Source organism: Pollachius pollachius (genome assembly GCF_949987615.1).
Source record: "Pollachius pollachius genome assembly, chromosome: 15".
NCBI lineage: Eukaryota > Metazoa > Chordata > Actinopteri > Gadiformes > Gadidae > Pollachius > Pollachius pollachius.
In genome coordinates, this window is record NC_136948.1 from 22,097,660 (window position 1) to 22,109,644 (window position 11,985).

At 41.5% G+C, this 11,985-nt stretch overlaps 1 protein-coding gene across 1 annotated transcript; it reads left to right on the plus strand.

Moving 5' to 3' along the window:
• Nucleotides 1-3,417: 3,417 nt before the first annotated feature.
• LOC307086705 (protein YIPF7-like) lies at nt 3,418-11,679 on the plus strand (the record flags this gene model as incomplete). The annotated part of the gene is made up of 5 exons (XM_079752006.1): nt 3,418-3,542; nt 3,734-3,882; nt 4,846-4,991; nt 10,737-10,918; nt 11,517-11,679. The coding sequence occupies 5 exons, from the start codon at nt 3,418-3,420 to the stop codon at nt 11,677-11,679; spliced, it is 765 nt and encodes a 254-aa protein (XP_079608132.1).
• Between the last annotated feature and the right edge of the window lie 306 nt (nt 11,680-11,985).

The following is an 11,985-nucleotide window of genomic DNA, read 5'->3' on the forward strand; positions in this document are numbered from 1 at the left end:
TCAACGGGTGAAACCTACGTGATGCAAGATGTAGTGGTGTATCCTCCTGTCCTCACTTGATCCCCAAAAAACTGCCTCCTGAACTGAACACAAAGGGGACTATATATCAGGTGAGGGGAAGCTTGATTGCTGATCAGGAACAGGTGGGGTGAATGATGGTGACTGAAACCAGGGGTAGATCTGAGAAGTGACAGGAGGGAGACAAAAACACCACAAAACAGAACCAAACAAGACATGCCTACAAACATACAGCATACATAAACCCCAGCCGTAACAGTTAGTCTAGGAGATCATGTATCTGTAAAACATGACTTGCCTTTTGGTGTGCCCCAGGGAAGCTGTCTTGGTCCTCTGCTCTTTCCTCTATATATGCTTCCGTTAGAAAAGATCATAAGTCAGCATTATGTAAACTTCCACAGCTATGCAGATGACACCCAACTGTATATTTCTGTGGAACCAACCAACCTAGATGGCCTTTCCTCCCTTATGGCATGCCTAACCTCCATTAATCAGTGGATGAGCAAAAATTTCTTAAAGCTAAATGATGACAAAACAGAGGTACTTTTGGTTGGACCAAAATCATAGCGAGACACCGTTCTTAGTATCTTGGGAACCTGACACACCAGGTCAAACCAAAAGTAACAAGCCTAGGCGTCATCTTAGATACAGAGCTAAGCTTTAAGCCCCACAGACAGCTTATTTTCACCTGAGAAACATTGCCAAAGTACGCCCCTTTTTAATGCAACAAGACGCAGAAAAACTAGTCCTTGCATTTATCACCAGTAGGTTAGACTACTGCAATGCACTATTTACTGGTCTTTCAAAAAAACATATTAAGAAATTAGAACTCATACAGAACTCTGCTGCTAGACTTTTAGCAAAGACCAAGAAGAGAGAGCACATCACCCCTGTGCTGGCTAAACTGCACTGGCTCCCCGTCTCCCCGTCTCCGATATTGGAGGGGACACGTCCCCTCCGTCCCCCCCGGTTCCTACGCCCTTGGGGGGGACACATATCGGAAACCTGACAGATCCGTTAATGGTTTGAACAGAAATATGTGATAAATTAACTACACTGAAAAAATTCACAAATATATTTTATTCTACTAAAAAGATACATTTGTAAATGTAAAGGAAAACACATTTTGAATGGCAGTAATGAACTGATAAATATCAAATCAATTATTTAATTGCACGCTCAATCATCCAGTTTTTTAGAATAAGAAGCGGTGACAAGACGCTGTGTTGCGCTTTCAAAATAAAATAAAATATTTTTCTCCCCCCGGTATAATTTTGAGGTGGGACAAATGCGCCTGTCTCCAATATTGGAGGACACGTCCCCTCCGTCCCCCCCGGTTCCTACGCCCTTGCATAGCACCTTCATATATCTCTGAGCTTTTTAAATCCTATCAACCGCAAAGGAAGCTTAGATCTTCCAACGCCAATATTTTAGCGGCACCCAAAGTGATCCACAAGCAAAGCAGAGAAGCTGCCTTTCGCCATTATGCACCAAAGCTATCTCTGTACATCAAGCAGGCGAGCTCAGTGGATATCTTAAAAAAATATCTAAAAACATACCTATATATGAGAGCGTTTAGCAACAAAGGACGGGTTGGGTAATTCTTCCTTTTTTTTAAAATTTTCCTTTAAATTTTTCCTTTAGTATTATGGTAAATGTTCTTGATTTTTTAAAATGTAAAGCACTTTGAGCTGCATTCTGTGTATGAAAGGTGCTATACAACTAAAGTTGTATTATTATAATTATTATTATTATGCGCTAGGCTATTGAGTTTCATTCCCTATGTTAGCTGTGAGAGTAGGAATGACAGTGAGAGGATTAAAACCACCAGCAGACCGTCCTTACATCCACCATGGTGGTCGGCTGGGTCTCCAAACCGGAGAAACCAATCGAACCAGTGGATTTGAGGAGGAGAAACGACAGAGGCTCATCAACGAGATCACTACGAACCTTCCTTTATACGGAACGGTCTTGAATCACCGATATGTTCACCGAATTACTTATAAAGTCACGATACATAACCTGTGTACATTGAGCAGACGTCACATGACGAGAAGAGGTCACATGACGAGCAGAAACCATGGCCCTAATAAAAAAGGGTCAAACACTAGAGCTGTGTTCGAAATCGTTCCCTATTCACTCACTCACTATTCCCTATAGTGTTCTTGATATAGTGCACTATATAGGGAGCGAACACACGAGAATTCGGACACTACCCTGAACATTTCTAAACGTCATTTGCGTCAGTAAATGCGCCGGGTATTTCTGTGACGCAGACAGATGCGCCAACATCATGTAAACAAACCCGGCACCCACGTGGAAAGCTGGAGGTTGTATTGATGTTGAATGTTACATTTCCTTAATCAAGGTTTTTTTTTTAAATTAATTTTGAATCTTACATTTTCTATGTTAAATCCCAAATAAATTGTTATTTTTTGTTTACATTTCTAAACGAAAGCCGGAGACTCCATCATTAAATGTATTCGTTTTCACGGTTATTCTGCATCTTCTTCTCCTCCGGAAATACAAAGCCGCATTGCATTGTGGTATACGGGAGTAACATGTAGGGAACTTCGTATGTACAGTGAAATCTTGGGTATTTTAAATCCACTATATAGTGCATGAAATTAACCACTGAGAATTCGAACACCAGTACAAAATGGCGAGCACCCTATCCGTGATAGGGAACGATTTCGAACACAGTTTAGGTCTATGGTCAAACATCACTTCCCTAACCCGAAAGTCTAAGTTTCATTTAATCCTTCACTATCTCATTTAAAAAAAAAAAAAAAAAAAAACCACAACAACAGAAGAAATATCTGCTAAACACGGCTGAACAAAAACAAAATAACAAACTATACAAATAATATATCAATGATTCAGTCATTGCGGGGAAAAAAGGGTTTCGTTTATCCCCCAGTCGGCTAGCAGGGGGAGCTGCGACCACATAAACGGGTTCATCATATAAAATGAGTTATCAATGACACTTTCAAAAAACGCACTGGTTTATAAAATTTATATTTTTAGAAATAATTGTGGTTTTACATGAAGTCAATGAATACAAACAATTTACTTTTTTTTATTTTTACAGTCCACACTTAATTCACTTCACAATTATATTTTAATGAATGAATAAATTCTGTTTACAAATCCACTGTAAGATGTCATCCAAAATCTAAAAGCTAAAAGCTCTGTCCAGCAAATAGAGTAACACCCCCCATAACAAGGACAAATATAGACACCTATTCTTAGCTCCGCTGTCCTCCCACAGGAAGAACACAGCTCTGAGTGGTAAAGGACATTAAATCATATTTCAGATTTATAGCACAATGGACCCATCGCGATAATAACTTTCAATCTATGTATGCTGCATTGTCAATGTTCTCCCACTCCATAGCAATGGTGGACATGGAACCGTTTGATCTGGACTTCTACAGCTCCGGGTACTATGTGGACGACCAGGGCCAGGCCGTAGCCTCGAACTACGACACCTGGGATGGCCCCCATCCTGAATACCCTCAAAAGTATGTTGCTTTAAAACATTGAGGTTTATATCCAGCATAGGAATCAATATTGTGAGTCTTACATTTAACACATTGTTACGAGTAGGTAAAACACCAAACTTCAGATTACTTATGGAGTATTCCCCTATTCTACTGTAACTGCTAAGCTACTATACCCTAACCCTGTGTCACTTACTCCATGCTTCCTATAGTGGGACAGAGGCCACGATGCCGGGCATTTTAGATCCATCTATAGAGCAAAGCTACACTGGACATGTCTTCCAGCCACAAAGGGGAGAAGCTGGGACACTAGGAGGCACAGATGCAGATTATTATGAAGAAGAGCCTCCCCTACTTGAGGGTAAAACTTCATCCGATCATCATCCATCATCCGTATCAGCCTGAAGCCTGTATTATCCAATTACAATTACAATTAGGGCATTTAGCAGGCGTTTTTATCCGAAGCAACTTACATCGGTTAATAGACACATTTTATCCAAACTGTTATGACGCAATGTGTCATAACATTCTAGAACAACTATTGTTTGTCTTTCTTTCTTTCTCTCCATATTTTTCTCTTTCTCTCCTTCTTTCTTTCTTTCTTTCTTTCTTTCTTTCTTTCTTTCTTTATTTCTTTCTTTCTTTCTTTCATTCTTTCAGCGAGAGGCCCTAGCCTTTTTTGCTCATTTATGATTAGTGGTGTGACAAAACTTCAATATGCCCTTCTTCACGCGATACGAGAATCAATACGCTGGCACCAAATATTTTAATTAATAAAATAAGGCACACTAAACAGATTTCCATCGTCCCAGCATCTCTAAACTTAAATGGAAATTAACTAGCCAAAGAGAGAAACTGAAAAACTAAGTTTGGATCATGAATAAAGAAAGAAATCCAGCACTTACCTGTCCCGGTCATTTTGTATCATAGTTAGACATATATCTTTATATACCATTATAGGATTGCCTCAATATCAATCAATCTTAATCAACAGGATTATTGCAGGATCGCTGTATCTCGATACAATCTGGATTTTGGGCCATGTATCGCGTATCATAATGTATTGTGAGGCACCCTGTGATCCCTACCCCTATTAATATGTTAACCATCATGTCGTAGACCTCACTGGATTTCTACAACAGTGTCTGCTCAATAGTAAATACCAGATTTGGAGTGCATCGAATATTCTGACCCAAGGTTTTGGGGTTTTCTTTTTTCCCTGACACATCACATTTGTATACAGTCATTAATGATGAAAATATACAAAATAAAAAGGAAAATTAATCATTTGACTTGTATCATTTCCATATCTTTCTCTCTGAAGAGCTTGGCATTAATTTTGACCACATCTGGCAGAAGACCATGACCGTCTTGAACCCGTTCAAACCGGCCGACGGCAGTATTATGAACGAGACCGATCTGACCGGCCCTATCCTCTTCTGCGTCACACTAGGGGCCAACCTGTTGATGGTGAGTCCCTGTGTTTTAGACACCTGCAACACATCTGTAGAAGCTGCTTTGAAGTGCTGCAAAATGTTTAAAGGTCCCATGGCATGAGGATTTTACTTGGTTTTCTAACATTAATCTGAGTTCCCCTAGCCTGCCTATGATCCCCCAGTGGATAGAAATGACGATATACGTAAAGCAAGCCCTGGGTATCCTGCTCCGCCTTTGAGAAAATGAAAGCCCAGTTGGACAGATTTGGAAATTTCCCCGTATGTCGTCCTAAGGGGAAAGGTTATATTCCCTTTCTCTGCTTTGCCTGCCCAGAGAATTTGGCCCGACAATGAGCTAATACCTGCGAGCGCCACATCAGGTGTGTGAATACACACACTGCTACGTGAGTGTTGTACTCTTCTTTATTATTTGGATAACCGTTTTGCTGTTGGTGTTTTATGGCGCATAACATGCAACATAATAACACAATAAAGCATAAAAATTGCGTTAAGCTCCCAGTTGGTGAAAAGACCAGACTGCGTTGGGCTCTCCGACGTCTCTAGTACTTCCACATCAAGTAAAGACTCGTAGTTGGGGTTATCTCAGCCATGGTTGAGAAGGAAATGGGGGAAAGGAACTTTGGCTTTGACTCCCTGAAGTCTCCTTATTGGATTAGCATATTAAGAATTCTTCATACAACAACATTCTGGGCCAGATTACTAGGTTCGACTACTGGAGCAAGATGGATAATTAATGAGACGACACAGTTTAGTGTGACGACTTATTATTCAAAAGTTGTTTCTTTAAACAGTACAAAACAAACTTAACCTTATACTTTATAAATCACATAAACGACATAACCTTGGGCCCAAGTAGGAAATAAAAGAGAATAAAATAAAATCCGGGATTGTAATTGTCTCTTTTGTGTTCTGATTGTGCCGTGTTGGATTCTCGCACGATATGCGGAATAGTAGTGGCCGTGTGGATCCTACCACTCAGTCGATAACTCACAACTATATTACATTATTATATTACATTATATTATTAAGATATAGAGCTCCAGGTCTTCGGCCGGTGCTCCAAGAGCGTTCTAGAATATCTTACAGGGCTCAGTTTCCCAATAACGATGGATCAATGCTCGTACCAACATTCTCACGAATGATCCTTCGAACGTAAAAAGAATAGACTACAATAATATGAATGCAAAAAATATTAAAACACAATTGATAAGGCTTAGGCTGACATATGCTATATTGCTAAACAGCCTATGGCGTTATTGTTCAATTAATTAATTGCTCACGTGAAATGACACCTATGTAACACCCTCAGGAAACAGAGAAGGCCTTTTGCAAAATAGCGGACAAGGCTCGAAAGAGGAGAGAAACTTTTAAAGCAGAAGAACTTCACATTCTCCTTGAGCAGGTAGAGGCCAACAAAGGCCTGTTATTCGACCGGTTCAAAGGTGCCCACACGAACGAGCAACAATCTAAGAAGTGGGGGGAAATAGCAGAGAGAATGACTGGGGTCACTGGTAGCAATAGGTCCAATGTGGAGGTCAGAAAAAAATGGCAGGACTTTGTCAGTCCGACCAAAAGAAAAGCATTGGAACTTCGACGTTGACTCTTGCGGTGTTGAACATGGCGCAGTCCCTCAACGATGAGGAAGAGCGAGCCATGGCCATCATAGGTTTCTCAGCATCTCAAGGCATCCCCGGGAGAATGGATATCCATGCGGGTATCACGGAAGAGGGAGACCGTTCAAGGGAGCAATGGCAGGAGGACGAGGAACCCAGGTTCCCCCACACTTCCTACCTCGGCTGCAACCACCTTCTCAACTCCTTCCACCGCCTCAACTGCCACCGCCTCAATCAGCGCATTTACCGGCTGCCAATGCAGCAAAGACCTGGTGGGGTTGGAGAGGGAGAAAGTGAGTCTGCTGAAGGACGTCTGTGGGCTTCTAAGGGAAGCCGCCAAGCCAGACTCCAAATTTCAAGAGGAGGTTATAAATTGGAAATTGAATTGATTGCTGCACGTCAGCTTGCCCTTGAGGAGAAGTTTGGGCAGCCCCAACTTTCCAATATTCTCCTGTTTATTTCTTTGGGTTTTGAGACGGACAGAAAATCAGACAGAAATAAAAAAAACCTTGGCTTGTCAAACCTGATGTGCATTTGTCATTCTTCTATTAAAGGTCCCATGGCATGAACATCTCACTTTATGAGGTTTTTAACATAAATATGAGTTCCCCTAGCCTGCCTATGGTCCCCCATTGGCTAAAACTTGCGTTCGGTGTAAAACAAGCACTAGGTGTTCTGCTCGCCTTTGAAAAATTGGAGCCTCAAGCGCTCTGATTTGGAATGTGGTCCCATATGTCGTCATAAAGGATCGAAGCTTCTCCCCTTTCTCTGCCTAGCCCGCCCAGAGAATTTGGCCCGTGTTACGCCCCTCTACACCCCACTGGGCTTGCAGTGGCAGTGCAATGGTCTTTGGGTGGTGCAGGGGCACAATCAAGTTAAACGTGCACACTTCAGCCTCAGAAGGGGGCTTGCTCTCTGTTTGTCCCTGTTCTGTTGGCATGTCTCAGCCCATGCTCAGGTGTGCTGCATCAGTGGAGCTGATTTGGAGCACCTGGACCGCTCGTCAAGACCGGAGTTAAAAGCGACAGATTCCCCTTCCCATGGGAATGCTTTTGGTCATGGGACTGCTGGCTGGTCATGCCACCGCTCTGGGATTTGTCTTGTCTTTGGACTTTGTTGTATATCTTAATGTTGTGTCCTTTTCATATGTTTATGTAAATAAATCCCACTGGTTGGGTTTTTGTGAAAGGTGTCCTTTGATATTTGGGGTCAAGGGTGGTTTGTTGTTAGCCCCAGTAGGGCCAACTAGAGGTGGGGCGTAACAGCCCGCCAATGAGACACAACTGTGCGAGCGCCACATGTGGGTGGGTGTGTGTGATTACACACACTGTAACGCAAGTGTTTGCTGTTGGCGTTAGGGCGCATAACACGTCGGTTCTTTGACGTCTCTTATATTTCTGTAGTTGGGTTTATCTCAGCCATGGTTGAGAAGGAATTGGGGGAAAGGAACTTTGGCTTTGACTCCCTGAAGTACATGAACTGCGACATGCTGCCTGCTGCCGGTTGTCGCGAGGCTCCACCGCCGCGAAGCATCACCACCCGACAGAGGGCGGTTCAGTCTACTTCAGATTGATGTGGAAGTGGAGAACCAGAGACGTCGGAGAACCCGACGAAGTCGTTTGTGATTCATAATATCATCTGGAGGCGCACACAGCTTTTGGCCGTGATAATATGTATTGTATGATATAGATATCTATGTATTATATGATATTATTTAGATATAGAGCTCCAGGACTGTAACACCAGTGTTGAACACTTCCTTGTTATTTGGATAACCCTTCTGCTGTTGGTGTTATGGCGCATAACACGTCAGACTCTCGTCTCTGGTATTTCCACAATGAGACTCGTAGTGGGGGTTATCTCAGCCGTGGTTGAGAATGAATTGGGGGAGAGGAACTTCAGCTTGACTCCCTTGGCAGATGAGCGAGTCGGTTTCGGCGCCTACTCTGACGAAGGAATAAGGCCCATTTGAATACCACCCACTTCCCAATCCCCCTCCCATCAGAGCATCAATACTATTTTTCAGAATTTCAGATGCAGGGAGATTCCGTCCAAAAATAGATTAATAAAATATAAATATAAATAAATGATGTCCAATTCGCTCCGCCGCCGCTCTCCCGCCGGACTCACGCTCCGCACAGCGCACATAGCTTTTGGCCGTGATGTTAGATATTATAATATAAGATACCTATATAATATATTATATTATTATTATTATTATTATATATGTCTTATATAATATTATATTATATAGATATAGTGCTCCGGGAGTGAAAACCTTGCACCTGATACGTCAGAGCATAGCTTCGGCGCATGGTTCGGAGTCGGAGCACACTGATTATTAGTTGTTGTTTTTTTACATAAATCAGGGTTTATACTTAGTAAATGAGGACTGACATATTTAAAAATTAGGGTAACAAAAAAAAATTTTTTAGATGCAATTTTTCTCACTCCAGCCAAAGTTCCAAAGTTGGCAACCCTGCCTATTGTATTCTAACCCTAAACCCAACCCAATAAGTGAAATACACTTACATTTAATTTTAGGGCATTTAGCAGACGCTTTTATCCAAAGCGACTTACAATAAGTGCATTTGTTACAATAAGTACATTTGTCATAAGAAGTGAAACAATATATCGCTGTCGGTACAGTAAAGATGTTCATAGAACCAAGTGCAAGTATTACAATCGCTAGGCTAACCCATTCCCCGTGTAAAGCAATGATAGCAGCTACTGTAGATGCTACACAATTAAGTACCTTGAATAAGTGCAATGTACAAGTGCCAGGATGTACAACATTCAATGGTGGCTGTGCATTGTTTCTATGCAGAGTGGAGGTGAACTCTGAACAGGTGAGTTTTGAGTCTTTTGCGGAAGCTGGTGAGCGACTCTGCGATCCTGACATCGGTAGGGAGCTCGTTCCACCACTGAGGTCCCAAAACAGAGAAGAGTTGGGACTTCGCTGATCGACCTTTGCTTGCTCTTAGCGATGGCACTTAGATGCCTGCCCTCTGTTATATGAATCAGGCATGAAGGCTGGTTTATACTACTCCGTAAAGTGCTGTACGTAGACACGGAGACGCTGTCGGAGACCCTCTCCATAGCTCTACATAGCTCTACGTGCGCATCCAATATTTTGTAACTATCCGTCGAGGCAACGGAGACGGACGGAGACGGCAAGGGTTGTGATTGGTCACAACATAATTTCCAGAATCACTTTTCCCGGTTTGATTTTGCACCTTATTTACTTTGCACCTTGTTTACTTTTCACATTAAGGACCAATAAAACAACAAATAAGATTTGAAAAGCTTTGGAAGTTTATTAACAACACTATTTACATGGTTAGTAGTCAGCATATAAGAATCGATTGGGCAGCAAATGCATTGCGTATCGGACCTCCCGACGGAGAACTCCGACCGCTCGAGGGGTCTCCGTAGTTAAGGAGTCGGAGAACAGATTAGGGAGTCGGAGTAGAAAACCTTGGCCTTTAGGGTTTGATTAGTAGATAATATAATATACATATAGCCCTACAGGAAGGGTCGTAATTAGTCGGTGATCTCAGTGTCAAGGGGCCTTATTTATCAACCGTGCGAAGAAAAGGCTGAAATTTTCTTTTACGAATGAAGTTTAGGACGTGCCTAAGTACAAAAAAATCTGTATTTACCAAACATGCGCAATGCAATTGTACGCACTTCAGTAAGTAATCTATCTTGATAAATCCCACCTGTTCTGAAGTATCATGCTCATGCACACTCAGACCATTTGCATTCAGAACAGCCCCTTAATCTAGCCCCCACAACCCGACCCTGGATAAGTGCTTTGTAGATGAGGATGAGGATATATTTTTTTAAATGTTGTTTTTTCCCGCTGTTTTGGCAGACAGAACCTTACTTTACGTGACGTATATCTTTTTCTAGAACAGTTGGTAGGGGTCTAAAACGCTCATATTCAAACAACCTATTCTATCGTTTAGGTTGTCATTTCTTTGTTTAAACGGACACATATTGGTCTTTGTCTTCTTGTGTTCTTCAATTGTTATAAAGTTGTAAAACTGCTTGCCCAAAACTTTTTAAATGCTTTTCTTGTGAAGCAAAAATTGAACCTGCTAGGAAAACATGCCATAAACTACATTTCTACCAATACTCAGGCAGGCAAAGTTCACTTTGGCTACATCTATGGAATCAGCGCCATGTCCTGTGTGGGGGTGTACCTGCTGCTCAACATGATGAGCTCCCTGACCGTGTCCTGTGGCTGTGTGGCCAGCATACTGGGGTACTGTCTGCTGCCCATGGTGGTCCTCTCCGCATTGGCAGTCTTTGTCTCTTTACAGTGAGTACAAACATCTTGTTCACACAACATTCAAATAGGGAGTTGTCTCGGTTTATTCATTCTACTTTTTCAGAATTTTATCAGGCTCATCCCACTTTGTTTTCGAATGAGTCTACAGTCATGCAATCAAATCTATAGCAAAGGCCAGTAGTAGAAAAAACATGAGAAAATGAGAACCACCAGACTCAATCAAAACTAAATTGAATCAAACATGTGGGGCAAGCAAAACTTGCTTATTGCTGGTTTAACGTAGCTTTATTAGTATTGGTTATCCTACTTGTGGCAGTATAGCACAATGGAAGCACATTCGTGTTTAAAGGTATAGATGATGTGTGGTCTGCATCTGACAGATGAACGGAGTCACACATTTCAAACAGGTTGTAACAATAATGAAACACAGAATAAAAGATCAAGATCAAGAAAAATGTACAAACAATTGAAGTATTTCTTAGCATTTACAACGCCCCATCCTTATAAACAACTTTATTCTCCAGAATTCAAAATCACTTCCGTAAGGTGTGTATTTTTTAGGCTGACATTTCCTGGAGTTTTTATTGAATGCGTTTTATTTGATGAATTTTCTTTACCTTTCTTCCAGAGGCTATATGGGGACCCTTGTGGCGTTGCTGGTTGTTGGATGGTGCAGTATGTCTGCTTCCAAGATCTTTATCTCCACACTGGCCATGGAAGATCAGCAGCTGCTGGTAGCTTACCCTTGTGCTCTGCTCTATGGGGTTTTCGCACTGCTTACTGTCTTTTAGATGTTACGTTTCTAGTAAAGGCTTAACCCAATAACATCATAACAAAGTGTTGTAGCAGATCAGTTTGTGGAAAGTATTGCTTTGCTATTTGACAATGTCCTTATTCATTTCTTTAACCTTTTCTTTCAAATGCAATCACAGTAAAAAAAAGTTTGTATTTTTTGTCCCAATGCTCAGGAGCTGTCATTATTTTGCTTGTTTAAAAAGAGTTTGGTATTTCGTCATTATTTTTAAAAACAAGATTGAATCAGAAACTTACTTGGCTGACTAGAATATAATTAAACTAAAAACGTTATCCTTTCAAAA